The 23,501-nt window shown below is 41.4% G+C and overlaps 1 protein-coding gene across 4 annotated transcripts in view; it reads left to right on the top strand.

Annotated features, from left to right (window-relative positions):
- tll1 (tolloid-like 1) overlaps nucleotides 1-23,501 on the top strand; it is a 345,702-nt gene that overhangs the window by 314,009 nt on the left and 8,192 nt on the right. For all 4 annotated transcript variants that reach the window (XM_087978135.1, XM_043698500.2, XM_087978181.1 and 1 more), the window contains one exon: nucleotides 9,836-10,049. In XM_087978135.1, the coding sequence (XP_087834261.1) occupies nucleotides 9,836-10,049 (214 nt within the window). The remainder of the gene's footprint in view (nucleotides 1-9,835; nucleotides 10,050-23,501) is intronic.

Below are 23,501 nucleotides of genomic sequence, written 5' to 3'. Positions count from 1 at the left end.
TCTCACTCTCGCTCTCACTCTCGCTCTCACCCTCGCTCGCTCCCTCGCTCTCGCGCTCCCTCGCTCTCATTCTCTCGCTCTCTCGCTCTCTCTCTAGCTGTCTCTCGCTCACTCTCGCTCTCTGTCACCTGCAATGTTTTGGAACTTTGGAGGAAAAAAGTCAAAGCAACAATTTTAAGAGAGAGGTACTACAAACAAAGGAAGCACATGGTGAGGTCAGTATAGGAGAGAGAGAGAGAGAAACTGACATTACCATGAACCTGCACAGTTACTGCCTTTGCTGTTTTGAATTCATGTATCGCTGGGCATTGCAGTGTGTCTGGGAAAATTAACAAACAGTGAGTTTCACAACTAATCTTGGAGGAACCTGTTTGGGCGAAGTCAGAGCACAGAAACAGATAAGTGAATAGTATTAAGTGTGGCCTACAGAAAGTCTGCAGTATGATTATATTTTTTGAGATATGTCTTTTGATTAAACTTAAAATATAAACCATAACTATTAATTTAACCTGGGGCAGTGTTTGTAGAGGAATAAGACGATGTTATTTTCTGGGTCTGTAGATTGTGAAGGAGCAAAAATGGCCTTTAATAGAGTGGTATGCTCTTTTTGTCGGATGTGAGAATTTAGGGAGAGTTTACAGTTACTGAGGAGTATATTTGCAATAAATGCTGTTGATTGTGAATCCTATCAGATCAAATGGATCAGTTGGACAGGCAGTTAGAGGCAATGAGGAATTTACAAGAGCAAGGGGATGTGGTGGATGGCAGTTATAGGAAGGGGGAAAGTCACAGATACAGTCACATTGATGGGTTAACTCCAGGAAAGGTAAGAGAGGTCGGCAGGTTGTGCAGGAGTCTTCTTTGCTTTCTTCATTTCAAACAAGTATGTTGTTTTGGAAAATGTAGGGGCTGATCGATTCACAAGGAAGCATAGCACGAACAGCCAACTTTCTGGTATTGAGACTGGCTCTAATACAATGAGGGGTACGTCGGGTTCCAAGAGATCAATTGTATTAGGGGACACTCTTGTCTGAGGTAGAGACAGACATTTCTGTGGCCAGCAGTGAAAAATCAGAATGGTGTGTTGCTTCTTTGGTGCCAGGATTAAGGATGTCTCAGAGAGGGTGCAGAATGTTCTCACGGGGGAGAGGGGTCAGCAAGAGGTCATTGTCCACATTGGAACCAATGACATTGGAAGGGAAAAGGTTGAGACTCTGAATGGAGATTACAGAGAGTTAGGCAGATATTTAAAAAGGAGGTCCTCAAGGGTAGTAATATCTGGATTACTCCCAGTGCTACGAGCTAGTGAGGGCAGGAATAGGAGGATACAGCAGATGAATGCATGTCTGAGTAGTTGGTTTATGGGAGAAAGATTCACATTTTTGGATCATTGGAATCTCTTTTGGGATAGAAGTGACCTGTACAGAAAGGACGGATTGCATCTAAATTAGAAAGGGACTAATATACTGGCAGGGAGATTTGCTAGAGCTGATCGGAAGGATTTAAACTAGTAAGGTGGGGTGGGGAGGGGAGGTGGTGACCCAGGGTGATAGTGAGGAATGCGATCAATCTGAAACTAGTACAGTTGAGAACAGAAGTGAGTCAAATAGTCAGGGCAGGCAGGGACAAGGTAGGACCGATAAATTAAACTGAATTTATTTCAATGCAAGGGGCCTAACAGGGAAGGCAGATGAGCATGGGAAGGGCATGGTTAGGAACATGGGACTGGGATATCATAGCAATTACAGAAACATGGCTCAGGGATGGACAGGACTGGCAGCTTAATGTTCCAGGATACAAATGCTACAGGAAGGATAGAGAGAGAGGCAAGAAAGGAGGGGGAGTGGATTTTTTGATAAGGGATAGCATTACAGCTGTACTGAGGGAGGATATTCCTGGAAATACATCCAGGGAAGGTATTTGGGTGGAACTGAGAAATAAGAAAGGGATGATCATCTTATTGGGATTGTATTATAGACCCCCTAATAGTCAGAGGGAAATTGAGAAACAAACTTGTAAGGAGATCTCAGTTATCTGTAAGAGTAATAGGGTGGTTATGGTAGGGGATTTTAACTTTCCAAACATAGACTGGGACTGCCATAATGTTAAAGGTTTAGATGGAGAGGAATTTCTTAAGTGAGTACCAGACAATTTTCTGATTCAGTATGTGGATGTACCTACTAGAGAAGGTGCAAAACTTTACCTACTCTTGGGAAATAAGGCAGGGCAGGTGACTGAGGTGTCAGTGGGGGAGCACTTTGGGGTCAGTGTCCATAATTCTATTTGTTTTAAAATAGTGATGGAAAAGGATAGACCAGATCTAAAAGTTGAAGTTCTAAATTGGAGAAAGACCAATTTCGACAGTATTGGGCAAGAACTTTCAAAAGCTGATTGGGACAGATGATTGCAGGTAAAGGGACGGCTGGAAAATGGGAAGCCTTCAGAAATGAGATAATGAGAATCCAGAGAAAGTACACTCCTGTCAGGGTGAAAGGGAAGGCTGGTAGGTATAGGGAATGCTGGATGACTAAAGAAGTTGAGGGTTTGGTTAAGAAAAAGAAGGGAGCATATATCAGGTATAGACAGGATAGATCGATGAATCCTTAGAGTATAAAGGAAGTAGGAGTATACTTAGGAGGTTAATCAGGATGGCAAAAGGAGACATGAGATAGCTTTAGCAAATAGAATTAAGAACAATACAAAGGGTATTTATAAATACATTAAGGACAAAAGGGTAACTAGGGAAATAATGGGGCCCCTCTAAGATCAGCAAGGCGGCCTTTGTGTGGAGCCGCAGGAGATGGGGGAGATACTAAACAAGTATTTTGCATCAGTGTTTACTTTGGAAAAGGACATGGAAGATATAGAATGTAGGGAAATAGATGGTGACATCATGAAAAATGTCCATATTACAGAGGAGGAAGTGCTGAATGTCTTGAAATGCATAAAGGTGGATAAATCCCCAGGACCTGATCAGGTGTACCCTAGAACTCTGGAATGCTTGGGAAGTGATTGCTGGGCCTCTTGTTGAGATATTTGTATTATCGATACAAATATTGGAGGCTGAGGGGTGACCTTATAGAGGTTTACAAAATTATGGGGCATAGATAGGATAAGTAGACAGTCTTTTCCTTGGGGTGGGGGAGTCCAGAAATAGAGGGCATAGGTTTAGAGTGAGGGGGGAAAGATATAAAAGAGACCTAAGGGGCAACTTTTTCACGAAGAGGATTGTATGTGTATGGAATGAGCTGCCAGAGGAAGTGTTTAGATTAGATTACCTACAGTGTGGAAACAAGCCCTTCGACCCATCTAGTCCACACCAACCCACTGGAGAGCAACCCACCCAGACCCATTCCCCCTAACTAATGCACCTAACACTACAGGTAATTTAGCATGACCAATTCACTTGACCTGCACATTTTTGGACTGTGGGAAAAAACCGGAGCACCCGGAGGAAACCCACGCAGACATGGGGAGAATGTGCAAAGTCCACACAGACAGTCGTCTGATGCCGGAAGTGAACCCAGAGTCCCTGGCGCTGTGAGGTAGCAGTGCTAACCACTGAGCCACTGTGCTGCCCCGTAAAACATCTTTTTAAGAAATCTTATGTAATCACAGACTCTCTTTTCCCAGTGAAATACCAGTGCAGAAGGAAAAGGCACTCTCATGCCATTATTTGGGCTATGGAGAGGCAGACCACCTACCCTGACTATGTTAAATACCAGCCAAGGTGCGAAGCTGATGAGACCAGCAACATCTGCTTACCTGCCTGCTCAGTCTCATCCCGAGAGTTGTGAAGGTCTGTTCAACCTATCTTGAGCTTGCCTGACCGAGCTTCCCATCGCCTGCCCTGGGTTATTACCACTTCTTCAGAATGCGATGGCCTGACACACACACACGCACCCTTCCTCGGCCTTCCTTTGAAGACCCCTGGATCCCTAAACCCTGACCAGAACCCTCAGCATTGTTTACAAATTGCTGCACATTCTCACTCCACTTAGCAAGTAGACATAAGAATTTATTAGCCTCCGTATGTATCCCTCCCATTCTGAATTACCGCTCATACCCTACTTCCGCATATGAAGTCAATTTTTCCATCAATATCCCCTTTTCACTGGAATATCCACCAAAGGTACTTGATCGTTCCTCCCCCGCCTTTAAAAACATCCCGACTCTGCCTTTTATCTTTTCTTGGTTTATTCACTTCAGTTCAGCATTAACTCTTTATTTTTGTTAGTACTCTGAGATATTCTTTACTCTGAGCAGTACAAACCTTTTTTTTATTCAATTAACATCACTGCATCTGATACTTATCAGCTTTTACCAGCTTTTCTCAGTCAAATCATTGTCAACAACTGTCCAGAATATTTTAAACATTGTCAACTTCTATCTCAAATGAACCACTTTCATTTCTTGATTATACTTTATGACAATTTGTGAATCGAAATGTAACATCTTAGCTGAAAGAAAAGAAAGCAGAGGAGATTCAGTTGTACAGCTGAAGAAGCATAATGGAGTGGCCTCACTAAAATGCATTCTCATCCTGAATTCAGTACTCTAAATAGTTTCTAATCAGCATTATATGTAATTATAACAAAACTTCCACTCTTTGCATTCCAGCCTTGTGGAGATAAGGCCAGTATTACAGCAACCTTTACAATGAATGTTTACATCTGTCCATTAGTTTTTGATAAATTATTTTGCTGCTCTGGGATTTGGTGTTGCAAAAGGGATTAAGACTGCCCAAACTCACTCATATTGAAATTCTTCAGCCAACTGAGAGGGGAAGTTTTCACTTCATCCATTTGAGTTGGGTCAAATCCTAAGGTGAGGAGATTAAATGGACTCTCCATTAGGCATTTTAGCATTTGACTGTAAAACAGAACTGATAAATGCAGGGAAGCAGTATGGAAACAGCAAGGGAGAACATGACATGTTATATCAGAACATGAGCATAGCCATTTGCTATAGTAAAACAATTTGCAGATGCATGAATTATCTTTTTTGGAAATGTGGCTTTCAGCCATCTCCTGGATGTGTAACTTTCTTAACTCTGGTTAAAGTTTCTAAAAAGAAAGGAGTTGGAGAGCAGTTTGACTCAAATTTGCATAAAAGCTTTATTTTCTAAATTAAAGTACGGGAAGCACCAGAGATTAGGCTCGAGGCTAAATTGAGAATGTTTAATTAAACATAAAACCTGCTCTGGTCTCCATATGTGACAGCTACCGACTGCTGCAGCATTAAAGATAAAGTGCGATGCTATTAAAGTCCAAATGCAGGGGAAATTTCTCACAATGACCACCGAAAATGAATAGCAATCATTCTTTTTTCCCAGGAAGTGAGAGTAGAATTGTACAGTATCTCAAATGACTGCAGAGCAGCAACAGGTCAGTTGGCCTGTATGTCGGTGGATTTTTTAATATGTGTCTTTACCGCTGGGCTCTATATAGGTCAGAAAATCCGCTCTACCAGATTACTGTGCAGACAATGATGATGAGGGTCCACCTAATTCTGTCTGCGCTGACTTTTTCCTACAACAGTCGAAAATGGATCCGACTGTTATGTTCTTCATTTAGACTTGAACATATCAATCACACACCAGGAAGGGTGAAACAATAATGTTGTTTACTTATCTGAAGGTAATACTATGCACAGATAATATTCTCTGTGAGCTAAATATAGTTTATCTGATCTCTACATGTGCTTGCAAATCAGGGGACTAATATATCATATCTTGTTGAGATGCAACATGAAGAACAGTGGTTTGTTATACCCCCTTCAAGGTGCACTTACATTATATCACAACATACACCGCTCCATGTTCTGCCCCTAATCACTTATCTTTCACTGCTTCAAACATTTATCTACCATATTCGCCAAAATTATCCTTCACAAAAATGCTGGAACATAGAAGCAGTAGGAGGCCATTCGGCCCGTCAAACCTGCTTCGCCATTCAACATGATCTGTACTTTAAACATACTCAAATATTGAGTGTCCACAGCCCTCAGTGTTAAGGAATTCCAAGATTCACAATCTTCTGCATTAAGTTAATTCTTTCAATCCTTAATGAATGTTCCTTGTTTTGAAATTATCCCCTCTGGTTTTAGAAGCCCCAACCAGAGGAACCACCTGACCTGAGTCTACCTTGTCTATCTATTTAAGTATTTGTAAGTTTAAATGAGATTGTCTCCTCTTCAAACATCTAGGGTATTCAGGTCCAATCTCTCATCATTGGACAGTCCTGTGTTCATCACCTGGGGAGCATATTTGGTAAAGTTTTATTGCACTTTCTGGAATGTATTAGAGTTAGCTGAACTCCAGTTGTGATCGAAACAATGTCTGTATAACTGAGCAAGCCTTTATTACTCCTTTATATAGATCTTCTTTGTAGTAAAGGCTAACCTATCATTAGCCTTGCTAATAGCTTGCTGCCTCTAGAGATTAGTCTTCAGTGATGTAGAATCATAGAAGTAGAATTCCTACTGTGTGGAAACAGGCCCTTCGGCCCAACAAGTCCATACTGACCGTCCGAAAAGTAACCCACACAGACCCAGTCCCCTACATTTTACTCTACATTTACCTCTTACTAATCCACCTAATCTACACATCCCTGACCGCTATGGGCAATTTAGCACGACCAACTCACCTAACCTGCACATCTTTGGATTGTGGGAGGAAATCGGAGCACCCAGAGGAAACCCAAGCAGACACTGGGAGAAAGTGCAAACTCCACACAGACAGTCACCCAAGGCTGGAATCGAACCTGGGTCCCTGGTCTGTGAGGCAGCAGTGCTAACGACTGAGCCACCATGCCAATTGTTTAGAACATCTCTATCCATTTTGTATATCTACACTTTCGAAACTATTTCCATTGAAGAAATAATCTTCCCACCTGTTCCTCCTACAACAATGGATGATCTCACATTTTTTACGTGTTCCATCTGTAGCGTTCTTGCCTGGTCACTAAACCTGTCTAAATCTGCTCAAAGCCATTTTGCATCTTCACCACAGCTGACATTTCCACCTAGCTTTGTGTCATTTGTGAACTTGCATTTGATCCCCACAACCAAAGTTTGTCCAACTGGGGCCAGATTACTGGGATTTGTAGGATGAAGTATATCAGTATGGAGGGCAGGACAGAGTGGTTAGAAAGCAGCTGTTCCCCTTAGTTGAAGGGCAAAGAACAATGGGGCCCACTTTTAAAGTGCAAGGCAGGAGGTTGAGAGATGATTTGAGGTAAGGTTTTTTTTTTCACGTAGAGTGTGCTGGGTGTCTGGAATGCACTGGGGAAGGTAGTTGGGGCATGAAACATCACAACCTATAAAAGAAACAGTATTGGATGAATGCTTGAAGTGCCTAATGCAGGAAGGTGGAACTGGTATAAATGGCAGTGTATTTTGGTAGTATGGACTCCAAGGGCCGAAGAACCTCTTCTGTACTGTATGTTTCTATGATAACCTCATACCTCTCAGCATTTTCTAATCTTTTCTCCCCCCCCCCCCCACATATAACTAGTTTCATATATAAATCACTTCCTGAATAATGAACATTTATTTTGGAAAAATGAAAATCAGTGACTGAGTGACATCAACCTCTGGAAGTGATTGCATATTTAGGTTTGTTGATTGATCGTATAGTTATTGGTTTGACTGTGCCTTTCCAGCGGCCAGTTTAAACCACAACGATAACAGTGTACATTCCTGCGTTACCATGGGTAACCTAGATGCGGGTCTCTGTCAATGTTTTGAAGCATGGCTATCTGTTTTATACAACATCAAGGAAATGGTTGGCCTACCCATCACAACTGAACAGAGTTTTCAGCATAATAAGTGAGGTGATAAGAGGAAATATACTCATCTATCACAAATTACAGTCAAATCTGCACGACAGGGGCTGAAAGCTCAAAGTTGAACATGGCATTATTTTCTAAACATTTCCAGAGACTTTTATTTTGCTGCACCTCAGATTATTCAAATTCCTAGGCTTAGTGAATACTGGAAAAGCAAGTCGGATGAACAGTGTCCCAAAGTGGAGCTCTAAATGATTGTTGGTGCACACAGTTAATTAAATAGCGAAAAAAGGGACAATCCTTTGAGGAATGTGGCTTCTTTCCCTCACAATTTTCTTCGAGTCACCTTATTCATGCAACCAGTTGTGGTGCAGGCAGATGATAATGACAGCTTGAAGCGAATTTTATATTTTTATAGTGCCGATTACTTGTTTGTTATTCCATACCTTATCCAATCACAGAGCCAAGAAATGTGGCTACGTTCTGTGATTGAGACTTGAGATAGATAACTTGGAATGTGAACTATAATCGCCTCGTATACTCATTTATATTTGAAGCAATTCTTTGTTTACTTTAAATACAGTGACTGAATCTCATGTTTTTAAAATACAAAGGGTCATTTGTTAGAAACTCGATTTAATTAAATATTGCTATAAAGGTGAAAATACTCAAATTTTGGCTATAGACTAAATTACTTACCAGTTTGTGAACAGATTAGTGTCTTGTGTAGAAAGTATCTGGGAAACTAGCTACTGTCCATTAATAAACTGATGGAGTCTGGTCATCTAATGGGATGATGTCTATAGTTTGGACATAAATTACAGCTTTGTTCTCTTAGCACAGTGTGCTACAGAACACTCCAGTATGTGAAGTCGGGTATTGGGAAGTGTCCACAAAATCATTGTATAATAATGCATCTAATTATGCAGTTTTGTGTAAATACTTAGGGTTGGACTCTGTAGGGGCAGTGAGGTTCTTGTCCACAGTTGGAGAACAGGAGAAAGCCCAGCAGAGTTATCTGCCCTAAAGGCACTTTACTGTCACCATTGGGTCTCCCTGGGGATAATGTCCCATGTGGTGCCATACATTGAGTGCTCCTGGCAAGTCAGAAACTGGCAGCTACTCCAGTAGCTGGAATTGCAACAAAGGGCAGTTTGGGGAAGTATCTGTCCATATCTCCCCAAACTGTTCCCCTTTGCCATTCATGGGTCTTCCAATGACTGCGCTAAGGCCATGTTTGTTGGGTAACATTCTGAGGGCATGGCAAAGTTGTGCAACCTCTAGCTAAATTCCTGAAGCCCCATGAAATACAGTGGGATCAGGGGTAGCTATTCACTCATTTGAGCCTAATTGCTATTTCACTGTCAGTGCATGAATCCCATGTCGGTGCCTTCTGTGCTCCCACTTCATCAGGCGTTTGTCACCATCAGAAGACAAATGCCAGATCTCTCCCATGATTAAGTAGGCCTGATCATGGTCCCTACTGCTATTGGCTGCATTAAATCCAGCCGTTAGAACATTGCTCTTTACAGATTCATTCACATACACACTTGCTAATCACCATATTGCTGCTTTGTGGATGGCAGTTAGCTCAGTTGGCTAGATTACCAATTTGCAATGCAGAGTGATGCCAACATTGTGGGTTCAATTCCTATACTGACTGGGGTGACTATGACGAGCTGTCCTTTGCAACCTCTCCCCTCACCTGGGACAAGCTGACCCTGTGGGTAAACCACCACCAGTCGGCTCTCTCTAATCAGGAAGCAGCCTATGGTCTGGTAGAATAGTAACAACTTGACTTTTAACTTTATTGCTTCTTCTATGATCAAGATCTGAACTTCACTGCATGAATCCATGGTATAAAAGTTGTGAAGCTAAAACAGAAAAAAGGTTAAATTCTCCATCTTTATTTCAGTGATTTGAGAATCCTGCCTGGCTATAAGATTCCAGCGATTTATATTTCTATTTTTGGTGGCTGATCTAAATATTATCAATGCATGTATGTCAGGACAAAAATATTTTAGTTAATTTTTTTTAAATTCCAGGTTTTCAGTGAATTTGAGATCGAGCAACACCAGGAATGTGCTTATGATCATCTAGAATTGTTTGATGGAGAAACTGATAAATTTGCCATCCTGGGTCGACTCTGTGGTAGCATCATTCCAGCCCCTGTCGTTTCTACTGGAAACAAAATGTTTCTCAGATTTGTTTCAGATGCGTCCGTACAGAGGAAAGGTTTCCAGGCTGCCCATTCCACTGGTAAGTTTAGTGAAATGCTGAAACTTTAGGACATCTCATTTAGAAAGGTGTCTTTCAGTAACACCTCAGTAAAACTGAGACCTGCTGTAATCAACGGTTTTTTTTCAATATCAAAGATGTTCCATTGATTAAGTAATTTATAATGATTTGAGAAATCTTAAGGATATCTGCCTCCTTTATTGCTTATCACATATACATGGGGTTAGCTCTCCATGCAGTGCATGGCCATTATTAATCATTGTTGAGTTTTGTTATCCTATCTTCATTATATCATTTGCTATTACAACAGATTTTTGAAATTCACCATTTGAATTTGCTTGTTTGATATATTTAATACAGAGATTTGTTTTTTTAAAGTCTGCAATATTTTGATTTAAATCATTCATAAAGTAAACACAGTCCCATTTTCTTTAATGTAGTGAATGGATTTTTAAATCATTATCACAAAAACATCTTCCCTGTTCTGACCACAGTTGTTTGTGAACAGTAGTGAATGATCCAGAGTGCACAATGTCTCAGAGTATTTAATGATCGTACATGTGTTATAAAACTGCTGTGCAGGTTATAATATTCCATTTCCAACTAATTGAAAAAGTAATGTCCGTTTCTCTTTCTGTTGTAGACGCGTCCATTACAGCTGTTATGTTTATAGGTGGCAAAGGTACAAAAACAGGAAATGCTATCAATACAGAGCAGGTCAGGTAGCATTTGTGGAGGAAGTTGAGAAAGTTAACATTTCTGGTCAGTGACCTTTTGTCAAAACTTGTTTTAATGTAGCTTTGTCAATTACTGATGTAGTTACTTCCTCATGAAATGGTTTCTCACTGTACAATTGCTATGAAAGGCAATTTCCTGCCTTCACTTAGGAAAATACAAACACGTACACACTTGGCTCTTCAAACCTGACTCAATACATTCATGGCTGATCTGATTTTAACTTCAACTCTACATTACTGCATAATGCCAAGAATCTTTCATCCCCTTGGTAATCAAGAATCTAATTACCTCTGCCTTCAGGATATTTAAAAGTTGGATGCTGTCTCTTGAATTTGTATGTAGCTCAGAGTTAGATGTCACGGCCTCACTCTATGGAATTCCCTTCTGTTTTTGCTTTTGAAAGTCCACCTTTTTGTCCAAATATTTGCCCGTCCCTCCTAAATATTATTGGGAAACATTTTTTAGTTCACATTAAAACCCATTTACTTCGTTTAAATCAGGTTGAATGGTTTATCTCACATTTTTCCCCCTCTACTGCCCCTGTGGATTATTTTGGGACAGTTTTTCCACATTAAATGTACTCTCTTGCTTCGTAGATTGGCATTGTTGTTATGGAAGAGGTTTTTCTCACTCTGTTTAAACTTCTTTTCACTTAAAATAGATTTAAAGCTAATTTTAACTCGGTTTGTTCCATGCTTAACTATTTGTGGTGTAGTAGTGCCACCTTGTGGCAAACACAGATTTTAAACATCGGTCTCATTTAGCTTACAAATAGTAACAAAGTTTGAAGATAGTAATTGTCACAGGATCAGCGAACTCCAGTAATGAAAGCAAGTGTAATTCTCAAAATAAATATCAACAAAAATACATTGGCTGGTATATAATACTTTTTTATCTCTGCCATGAAGGTAGCAGATTTGGGTTACTGTGCTGTTCAGATTTTGATTAGGCATTGCTGTGACATGTTCTATTATGAAGTGGGATGTGGGTTTACACCTTCATTTGAACTTCAGAATTTAAGTTTGCGACCTTTACGTCACATCGGGGAATTATGCAGAGGTGAGAAAGCAAAATATGCCAAAGCTAAAATTCCGAACTATAAAAACCAAAGGCGGCTTGAAATGCTCAGCAGGCCAGGCAACTTCTGATCAATCTGATTAATTAAGCTGAAATATTAACTGTGTTTTTCTCTCCATGCCTGACCTGCTGAACATTTTTAGCATTTGCTGAAGATGAAGGTGCTTTTTCAGGATTTTATGTTCTGAAATGATGAGCAGAAAAAGGGGGTACTCCTGCCTTTCACTACATTCTCTTTAATGTAAAGCATGGCAGCTCTTGGTACCCAGTGATATCATAGGTATGCAACTTCAAGTGTCTCATAGACTGACCTATGACCCCACTTCAATTTAAAGATGTGATTTTGAGTTTTTATTATTCATAGGGTCATAGTTTTGTCTTGATTAGGACAGTATTTTTTTAAAAAAAGGCAAGTAGTGAAGAGTTTTGCAGGAATGTTACGGGTCAACTTCTGGGTGCCTCTTCCCTGAGCTGTTGGACGTTCATCAGCAACCTGATCGTGTAACATGTGTTTATCTATTATAATACTGAGGTGTCGTTGAGTCATGGCAGTGTATTGAAGTTAACTTGATGGCAGATCATGTAAAAGTAAATATTTTAGGGTTATATTTGATCATCACTTTTAAATTTAACATTTAAAAAGGCATTCAAGGCAGCAGACCAAGTTCTACCCAGAGATGCTTCAATAAAGAGCTGAAAGGGATATCGTTACTGCTCCTATTTCAGTTAAAGCTGTTCAATGGAGAGTACAGGAGAGCATGCCAGGGGCAGCGCCGTGCATTCCTAAAATTGAGGTCTCCGTCTGGTGAAGCGACTGAACAGGGTCACCTACATCCAAACAGCTTAAGCAGCATGTGATAAACCGAGCCCAAGTGATCCCGCAACTCAAAGAATCAGACCGAAGCTCTGTGATCCTGCCACACCCAGGTGTGAATTATGGTGGGCAGTTTACTCACTCGAGAGGAAGGCTCCACAAATATCCCCATCGTCAATGATTGAAGAGACCAGCACATCAGTGCAAAAGGTATGGCTCAAACACTCTTCAGCCAGAAATGATAAGTGGATGATCCATCTCTGCCTTCTTCAGTGGTCCCCAAACTCTCAGATGCTAGTCTTCAGCTAATTCACTTCACTCCATGCGGCATCAAGAAATGATATTGGAGGCACTTGATACTGCAAAGGCTATGGGACCTGACAGCAATCCCTCCACTACAAAAACATTCAGTAGCAGTAATGTGTACATTCTCCAAGATACACTGCAGCAATCACCCAAGATCCTGAGAAGACATCTTCCAAACCCATAACCACTTTCACCAAAAAGGACAAGGGCAGCAGACACTTGGGAAGAGCACCACCTGCAAATTCCCCTCTAAGCCATTCAGCATCCTGATTTGAAAATGTATATCATCATTCCTCCACTGTCACTGAGTCAAAATCCTGGAATTCCGTCTAGTATTGTGGGTCTACCCACTGCATATTTACTGCAGTGTTTTAAGAAGACAGCTCATCACCACCTTCTCAAGAGGAATTGGGAACAGGCAATAAATACTGGCCCAGCCAGCGATGCGCACGTCCCACAAGAGAATTAAAAAAATAAACAGCAAATTCAGTTTTGTTACAATGATAAATGTAGCCCCAATATGAAGTAAATTGCTTCCTATCTGGCTGCAGAGTATAGAATGTGACCTTATCCCAACAAGTGTCTCTCGCAATCATAACTTGTGGGATGATGTTCCTGCTCAGAGACTTACAGAATAATCCTGGTAGAGGATTTTCGGATGGTTCTGGAATTTAATCACCAAAAGAATGACGAGCATCCCAGATTTGAAACCTAGTCTCTGTTAATATAACAATGCTCAGCCTGATAGTGGTGGAAATGGTAGTAGTTGGAGTGTTATATTTTAGGTTCTCAGGGTTTGGAGGGAAAAGGTTAGTTAGAATTAATGTTATATATCCCGAAGAAGCGTTTAGCTATTTGTGTGAATGATAGATGAAGACAGGATCATACGGGATGATAGGAACAGAACAAGGTCACTCAGTTCTGAGAACATAGTTCATGGCTGATTTGTAACAACTGTTTTAATCCACCTTGCTTCCATGCACTTAAAACGCTTGCCTAACAAAAATTTATCAGTCTCTGTTTTAACATTTAAATTAATCCAGCCTCAGCCACTCTTTGATGGAGAGTGTTCCACGTTCTCATTCGTCTTTGTGGGAAGAATTTTCCACATGTTTGGAATTAAGTCATTCCAATAGTTCTTATCTAGTGAAATATTAAAAAATAATTGTTCTATTGTATAATAAACTTATTTATTTTTGTTTATTGTACATTGGCAGCATCTTGCAAATATATTCATTGTTTGATGTCTCTGGAAACCAAAAGGAAAAGTTATGATTTATCAAGCTTTACCCTGGGGAGCGTTCTGTCCAGTATTATCATCAGCTGGGATCATCGCATATATATGGCTTGTTCTTGCAGTTTAACCGTTTTAGTTTAAAAAAAAACAAAAAACTGTGGTTGCTGTAAATCAGAAACAAAAACAGAAATTGCTAGAAAAACTCAGCAGGTCTGGCAGCATCTGTGGAGGGAAATCCATTAACATTTTAGGTCGCGTGACCTGTCCTCAGATTTCTGTCTTTGTTACCCATTTTAGGCTGAGTTTAATTCTGGTGAATCTACACTGTGGCACTTCAAAACAAATATATACTTCCTGATGTGTGGCACCCAGAATTCATAGAATCTCTACAGTGTGGAAACAGGCCCTTTGGCCCAACATGTCCACACTGACCCACCCAGACCCATTCCCCTACCCTATTATTCTGCATTTGCCTCTGAGTAATGTGCCCAGACTTACACATCCCTGAACACTGTGGGTAATTTAATATGGCCAATTCACCTGACCTGCACATTGTTGGATTGTGGGAGGAAACTGGAGCGCCTGGAGGAAACCCACGCAGACACTGGGAGAATGTGCAAACTCCACACATACAGCTGCCTGAGGCTGGAATCGAACTGGGGTCCCTAGTGCTGTGAGGCAGTAGTGCTGACCACTAAGCCACTGTGCTGCCCACAAATACAAAGACGCTTCAAGTGAGACATGCAACATTTGAATGTATAGCTACAAGTATTTCAATCTCTCAATAAATAGTCTGTGTATTGTTATTATTGAAGACTTGCACTTGAGTAATTATTGCTTGTATGGTTGGGGTTCCTATGAGCAGAAGGTTAATACCCTGGAAGACCACCTTACTATAGAAGAAAGTGTTGCCTTCAGAAGAACAGCCAAATAGTAACCCCATTGACAGCATCTCAAATACCAATGGTGTCATCTCAATTGTTTTGGTAACAGCTAACTGTGAAGTGAAAGGATTCTGAAAACAATGGATTCTGAAGACAAAGTTTAGAAAAAAAAAACATGGTTACTTTAGATAAATCTGATATTTTAAATGCAATCTTTATAAATTTCAGTGAACAAGAATGGTTTATTTGGCTTTAATTTGCATTAATCCTGGAGGGATTCCTGGGCAAAATATGAATTATTGTTGTTGTATATAGTAATAGATATGAAAGTGTTACTTTTGGAATATTGTGTGCAATTCTGGTCTCCTTCCTATTGGAAGGATGTTATGAAACTTGAAAGGGCTCAGAAAAGACGTACAAGGATGTTGCCAGGGTTGGACGGTTTGAGCTATAGGGAGAGGTTGAACAGGCTGGGGCTGTTTTCCCTGAAGCGTCGGAGGCCAAGGGGTGACCTTATAGAGATTTATAAAATCATGAGTGGACTGAGTAGGATAAATAGACAAGGTCTTTTCCCTGGGGTCGGGGAGTCCAGAACTAGAGGGCATAGGTTTAGGGTGAGAGGGAAAAGATATAAAAGAGATCTAAGGGGCAACTTTTTTTCACACAGAGGGTGGTACATGTATGGAATGAGCTGCCAGAGGAAGTGATGGAGGCTAGTATAATTGCAACATTTAAAAGGCATCTGGATGGGTATATGAATAGGAAGGGTTTGGAGGGATATGGGCCGGATGCTGTCAGGTGGGACTAGATTGGGTTGGGATATCTGGTTGGCATGGACGGTTGGACTGAAGGGTTTATTTCCATGCTGTACACCTCTATGGCTCGATGACTCTAACCCGAGCTAAATTGATATTGCAACGACACTGATATATAATACAACCACTAGGTGGAGCAACAGGCAGTCTTAGTTCAGAACTCAGGAAAGATCCCGAAAGGATTACTGATCACGAACCCACTTAGTTCAGAACAATTTCTAGTATAGAACTGAGCAGAATCTCCAGTTGGAGGTGTATGTGTCTTACCTACCTCCTGTCTGTGCGGTAATAGGCAATATGCCTTAGAGTTAATGTAACTTGTGTGTAGTTCCTGAGGTGTATTAAACTGCATCCTGTTATCTAAGATAAGAGTCTATTCTGCTAAGACTTATCCTTCATCCTTCACAACAGACTACTAGAAAGTCTCGAGATTAGAACAGGAAGGATTAATGGTGGCTATCTCTTGTCTTCTACAAATTGTTGCTACCCAGGTCTCTGATTCTTGTTAAACCAAAGATGAAGTCTCCATATTTGCACCAGTAACGTATTACACAGTTTTCAAACAGCATCGGTCAATAACTTGAGTCCGCATTAAGACAAGTTGTGTGGTGTGACATGAATAAAAGATCACTTTTATAAAGTGAAAGGTCATGAGAACAGATGTAGACCCTCCAGAACTTTGAGTATGACTATAGCCCTGAGCTGAGCCATGTTTAACAAAGTACAGATTGTTCTCTGAATCACCTGGGAGCTTGTTGAAACTTAACTTGAGCTCTTTTAATGTTAACTGACAGGAAGCTGCTCCAGGGGTCTCAAAATGTGTGGGCATAGGACTAGAAAGGTGTGCTCTCCCTCAATGGACAGTACCAGAGCAGCCAGCAGTGTCACTTTGGTCATTCAGCTGCTGTAGGTTGATATCCATCTGAGACTGGTGCCTGCACTTTAACTGGCGCCAAAATATAGAGTTTGTGTTCCAGATAAATCTTTGTCAGTTTCAGTGTTAGCATATTTTGAATTTGACTATATTGAAGTGGAATATGTTTCCTGTAATGTCTGTTGTTCACAATTTTTGAAACGCAAAAGTATATTTTTTGATCAAGGTGGATTCTTTCTGATGTGGAAATCTTTAAATGTTGAAATTAGATTTCCTAAACACAGCTATGCTTCACTCTCTAAATCGTGCTGAGAATAAACAGCAGCTCGTAGCTGCTTTCTGTTATTGTACTTTACTTCTGTCTGGCATGTTTTTATCACTTCAGGCCTGTGTGGTCTTTTTTCTGTAAGTTTCAAATAGAGAGAGAACAGCATACTGTATTTTCTGATCAAGAAATTAGACGTGCATCAAAAATAGGTGGCCAAGTGGGTAAAAACTAGCACAGAGCTGTTAAGGGCAAAGCATGATCAGCTAAGTGGGTTGCATTTTTTTGATGAGAGAAGAGATTGACAAAATTAACGTGGTTGATGTGATGTGCGTACAGCTCGGAAAGATATTTCAGTAACAGGTCTGTGAGCAAAATTAGAGCTCATGGAATAAAAGGTGTCAGTATGGATACGCAGCTGGCTGAATATGTGAGAACGTGCTGCATCCAGACACCACATTAGGTGGCTCAGTGGTTAGCAATGCTATCTCACAGCACCAGGGTCCCAGGTCCAGGTTCGGTTAGAACAGGAGGTCTCCATCTTCAGCTTAATTAACAGTGCCGCTGATATCATTATTCTGCGCCTGTTGTCTGTTGAACACTCATCACCTACTTGCTGCCCCACTTGATCCTCTCTTCCCCCCCCCACCCCCACCCCACTCCATCTCTTCATGCATAGACTCCGTGCTGCCTCCTGCCAACACCCCTTTCTGCTTTTTCCCACTCCTCTGCTCAACGTCCCCTTACTACTCTGCTCACTGGCCTCCCCTTTGGCACCTAACTCCTGAGTCCTCTTGCAGTAGCTCTCTCCATCTCATGCTATGAGTGAGGCAGCAAGAGGGTCAAGGGTTGGGAGGGAGATGATGAGTGGTTCTTTGATGCTGCAGTGATGTCCTGGACATTGTGGCTGCATGTGTGTTGACTGCGCCCCCTGCAGTTGTAGTGATGACAAATGTAGCCAACAGGAAATGAGTGGTGACTGGTTTTACGAATTGTAGGAAGGTTCCCCAGGGACCACTGTCAAACTTTTCTTGTCATATGTGAATTATACAAACTTGGGTGTGCAGGGTGCAGTTTTAAAATGTGTAGGTGACTTGAAATCTGGAAATATTGCGAAATGTGATAAACATGGCATAGTGTTTCAAAAGTACATGCATCGGCTGATGAACTGAGCCAGCGAGTAGCAGATGAAATTTAATATAGAGAAGTGTGAAGCAAATTATTTTGGTTGGAAGGATGAGGATAGACAATATGAAATAATCGGAGTTCAAAGGAAGTGCAAGAGTAAAGGGACCTGTAGATTTGTGTACACAAATCATTGGAGGTTGCAGAGCAGATTTGCAAGAGGGGTTAATAAAGCATCATAGTCATAGTAAATTGTGCTAAGAGAACAAAGGAAGCATTTTATGACAATATTGACTTGGTCTCAACCTTATATTTTCATTATTCTTTTCAGTGGGATGTTGGCAACAACAGCAAAGCCAGCATTTGTTGCTCAGCCCTAATTGTCCTTTAACTGAGTAACTTACTTAGCCGTTTCAGAAGGCATTTAAAAGTCCATTTCAACACTGTTGATCCAGAGGCCAGAGTAGGAAAGGGTGGCAGATTTCCTTCCCGAAAGGGGATGACTAAATTTGATGGTAATTGCCTAAGACCATTTTACATTCCATATTTAATAATTGAATTTAGATCCCTTTCATCAGAGGATTAGTTCTGGGCCACTGGATTTCTAGTCCAATGATATTACCACCATAGAAATGATACAGCACAGAAGGGGGACCATTCGACCTATCTTGTCCATGGTGACCCAAAGACACACAGATACCCTTTCTAATCCCGCCTGCCAGCATACGGCTTATGACCCTGCAGCTTGAAGCACTTCAGGTTCAGATCCAGGTACTTGTTAAAACAGTGTTGGATTTCTGCTTCCACAACCACCTCCAGCAGTGAATTCCGGACACCCATTATCCTCTGAGCGGAAGTGGGTACTGCAGATGCTGGAGATCAGAGTCAAGATTAATGTGGTGCTGGAAAAACACAGCAGGTCAGGCAGCATCCAAGGAGCAGGAGAATCGACGTTTCAGGCAAAAACCCTTCATCAGGAGGGCCTTTGCCCGAAATGTTGATTTTCCTGCTCCTCAGATGCTGCCTGACCTGCTGTCCTTTTCCAGCACCACTCTAATCTTGACCCATTATCCTCTGTTTCCATAAAAAAAGGTCTTCCTCACCAAGTGACTGCTTCCCCAGCTGAGGTTTTGTATCCAGTTCTGAGCACCACTCCTTAGGAAGGATATGAAGATATTGCTGAGGCTGCAGAATAGTTTTACGAATGGTTCCAGTGATGAAGAATTTTAGGCATGTGGGTGAATTGGAGAAAGGGTTGAAAGGAGATTTGATCAAAGTGTTCAAAACCATAGCAAGGTCTGTAGAGCGTGGATGAGCTGAAACTATTTTCACTGGTTGTGGGATTAAAAACCAGAAGGCCAATGCAAGGTGATTGACAAACAGTTGCAACATGGGGAAAATCATTTTTAGGCAATAAGTGTTTAGGATCTGGAATGCACTACCTGGGAGCGATGGAGGTCAATTCTGTCAGGACCTGAAATAATTATCTGAAGAGAAAATATTTTCAGAGCTATGGGGGAAAGGGCAGGGGCAAGGGACAAAGTGTGCTGCTCTTGCCAGCACAGACACTGCAGAAATAATAGCCTTCTTGAGCTTTAATCATTCTATGGTACTTTCAAATTATTGTTTTATGTTCATGGAGGAGGCAGGGAGGCTGCAGAAGGACTTGGACAGGTTAGGAGAGTGGGCAAAGAAGTGCAACAAGGGAAAGTGTGAGGTCATGCACTTTTGTAGGAAGAATAGAGGAATGGACTGTTTTCTAAATAGCGAGAAAATTCAGAAGTCTGAAGTGCAAACAGACTTGAGAGTTCTAATCTAGGATTCTCTCAAGGTAAACTTGCAGGTTGAGTCAGAAGTTAGGAAGGTAAATGCAATGTTGGCATTTATTTTGAGAGGACTTGAATATGAAAGCAGGGATGTACTTCTGAGGCTCTTTAAGTACTTTTGGAGTATTGTGTGCAGTTTTGGGCCCCACATCTCAGGAAGGGTATACTGGCCCTGGAGCGTGTTCAGAGGAAGTTTACTAGAATGGTCCCAGGAATGAAAAGCTTAACGTGTGAGGAGTGGTTAAAGACATTGGGTTTGTACTCAATAGAGTTTAGAAGGATGAGGGGGGATCTAATTGAAACACACAAAATACTGAGTTGTCTGGACAGATTAGATGTTGAGAAGATGTTTCCATTGGTAGGAGAGTCTAGGACCCAAGGGCCTTAGAGTAAAGGAGATAAGGAGAAATCTCTTCAACCAGAGAGTGGTTAATCTGTGGAATTCATTGCCACAGAAGGCTGTGGAGGCCAGGTCGTTGAGTGTATTTAACAGATTCCAGGCAAACACTGGGTTGGTCTGTATGCATGTCTTGAAATACTCTGACGCAGAGTGGGAGGGGCAGACAGTGACACAGAGGCAAGTACGGCTGCAGCAACAATAACCTGCAGTAATTCTTTTTGATTCAGGAGGAGAGCTGATGGTTTACAGCTCCAAAACCATGTAGATTAAAACAGTTTGGCAGCCAATCACTGAACTGCTTTCAGTGGTTTCTTGAACCATCCATTATTTATGAATTAACTTTCTGTTGTCCATGTGATGAAGGTTGCATTATGTAAGGGTCTGCCCATTTGTGCTACAATTTAACATCGAGTTTCTGCACAGAAGCCTGTTTGTCTGTTTCGGCTGGGTCTATCAAATGCCTAACTTTGAATATGGCAACTATCACTGAGAGGGCAGAGCAAATGCATGAGGTCCTAAATGAAAATTAGTCCCACTGTCCTTTATTTTACAGCTGAATAAATAAAAAAGACAATCACTATGAAGTTCTCCTGCTCTGTCAAGACAATAGTCATGATGTAACAGCTGTACAGAAACTACAGTTATGGCATGAATTGTTAAGTTGTTGAATGTTGCTGAGGAGGTTGTCTGGTGCACCTTGGGCTTCATGCCAGCCACAATGCCTTTGCAATGAATAGAGATGGCAACATAGTTCAATGCTTTAAATTTGAGGTAACCTTAAGAAAATTGCATTGTCAAACTTCAATATAAAATCAATATTAAAGCTGCAGAAAGTCAAAACAGATGTGTTTCTTTGAATTTAAAAATGGGCAGTAATTTTAGATAACATTAGATAGACTATTACAATTAGCGCTTTAAAACATCTGCAATTAATAATTTGTAAGGCCTCGGTTTGTCAAGAAACTTCGAGACTTTGATACAAAAATGAATCTTGATGAGGCTTCTTATTTGATATGTAGGAGGCTTTTAAAGAGAGGTTGATTAGAGTGCAGGAGAGACATGTGAAACTGAGGGATGGAAATGGCAAGGATAGGGAACTATGGATGACAGGTGAAATTGTGAGACTAGCTAAGAGGAAAGAGGAAGCATTCTTAAGGTCTAGATGACTGAAGACAGACAAAGCTTTAGAAGAATATCGGGAATGTAGGGCCAATCTGAAATGAGGAACTAACAGCGCTGAAAGTGGCCATGAGATATTTTTAGCAAACCGGTTGAAGGAAAATCCCAAAGCCTTTATTCATATATAAGGAGCAAGAGGTTAACTAGAGAACGGGTTGGCCCACTCAAGGATTAAGGAGGAAAGTTATGTATGGAATAAGAGAAAATGAGTGTGATTCTTCACAGGTACTTTGCACACAGGAGAGTAACATGACGGATGTTGAGGTTTGGGATAGATGTTTGATTACTCCAGGGCAAGTTGGTATAAGGATGGAGGAAGTGTTGGGTATTCTAAAAGGCATTAAGGTTGACAAGTCCCCAGGTCCGGATGGGATCTCTCCCAGATTACTGAGGGAAGTGAGAGAGGAAATAGCTGGGCCGTAACAGATATCTTTGCAGCATCCTTGAACATGGGTAAGGTCCCGCAGGTCTGGAGAATTGCTAATGTTGTCCCATTGTTTAAGAAGGGTAGCAGAGATAATCCAGGTAATTATAGACCAGTGAGTCTGACGTCAGTGGCAGGGAAGCTGCTGGAGAAGATACTGTTATTCCCATTTGGAATAAAATGGGCTTATGAGTAATGGGTAGTATGGTTTTGTGCAGGGAAGGCCATGTCTTACCAATTTAATAGAATTCTTTGAGGAAGTGACAAAGTTGATTGATGAGAGAGGGCTGTAGATGCCATATACATGGATTTCAGTAAGGTGTTTGATAAGGATACACATGGTAGGCTGATGATGAAAGTGAAGTTGCATGGGGTTCAGGGTGTACTAGCAAGATGGATAGAGAACAGGTTGGGCAACAAGAGGCAGAGAGTAATAGTGGAAGGGTGTTTATCAAAATGGAGAACCGTGAGCAGTGGTGTTCAACAGGGATCCATGCTGGGACCACTGTTGTTTGTGAAATACATAAATGATTTAGAGGAAGGTATAGGTGGTCTGATTAGCAAGTGTGCAGATAACATTAAGATTGGTGAGTGGCAGATAGTGAGGGGACTGTTAGAGAAGACAGATTGGAGAGTTGGGCAGAGAAATGGCAAATGGAGTTCAATCCGGGCAAATGTGAGGTGATGTATTTTGGGAGATCCAATTCAAGAGTGAACTATACAGTAGATGGAAAAGTCCTGGAGAAAATTGATGTACAGAGAGATCTGGGTGTTCATGCCCATTGTACCCTGAAGATGGCAACACGGGTTGATAGTGGTCAAAAAGGCATATGGCATGCTTTCCGCCATTGGGCAGGGTATTGAGTACAAGGGTTGGCAGAGCTGAAAATGTGTTGCTGGAAAAGCGCAACAGGTCAGGCAATATCCAAGGAGCAGGAGAATTGACGTTTCGGGCATGAGCCATTCTTCAACTCATGCCCGAAACTTCGATTCTCCTGCTCCTTGGATGCTGCCTGACCTGCTGCGCTTTTCCAGCAACACATTTTCAGCTCTGATCTCCAGCATCTGCAGTCCACACTTTCTCCTACAAGAGTTGGCAGGTCATCTTACAGTTGTGTAAGACTTTGTTTTGGCAACATTTGGAATACTGCGTACAGTTCTGGTCGCCACATTACCAAAAGGATGTGGATGCTTTGGAAAGGATGCAGAGGAGGTTCAGCAGGATGTTGCCTGGTATGGAGGGTGCTAGCTATGAAGAGAGGTTGAATGGATTAGGATTATTTTCATTAGAACGATGGAGGTTGAGGTGGGGGGGGGTCCTGATTGAGGTCTACAAAATCATGAGAGGTATAGACAAGGTGGATAGCAAGAAGCTTTTTCCCAGAGTGGGGGACTCAATTACTAGGGGTCACGAGTTCAAAGTGAGAAGGCAAAAGTTTAGGGGAGATAGGTGTGAAAAGTTATTTACGCAGAGGGTGGTGGGTGCCAGCGGAGGTGGTAGAGGTGAGC

This window comes from Chiloscyllium plagiosum, unplaced genomic scaffold, assembly GCF_037043375.1.
Source record: "Chiloscyllium plagiosum isolate Xiang-an unplaced genomic scaffold, Cpla_swu_hap1 HiC_scaffold_1, whole genome shotgun sequence".
Classification (NCBI taxonomy): Eukaryota; Metazoa; Chordata; class Chondrichthyes; order Orectolobiformes; family Hemiscylliidae; genus Chiloscyllium; species Chiloscyllium plagiosum.
The sequence above is the reverse complement of the archived record's forward strand: the minus strand, read 5'-3'. Positions and strand labels throughout refer to the sequence as shown.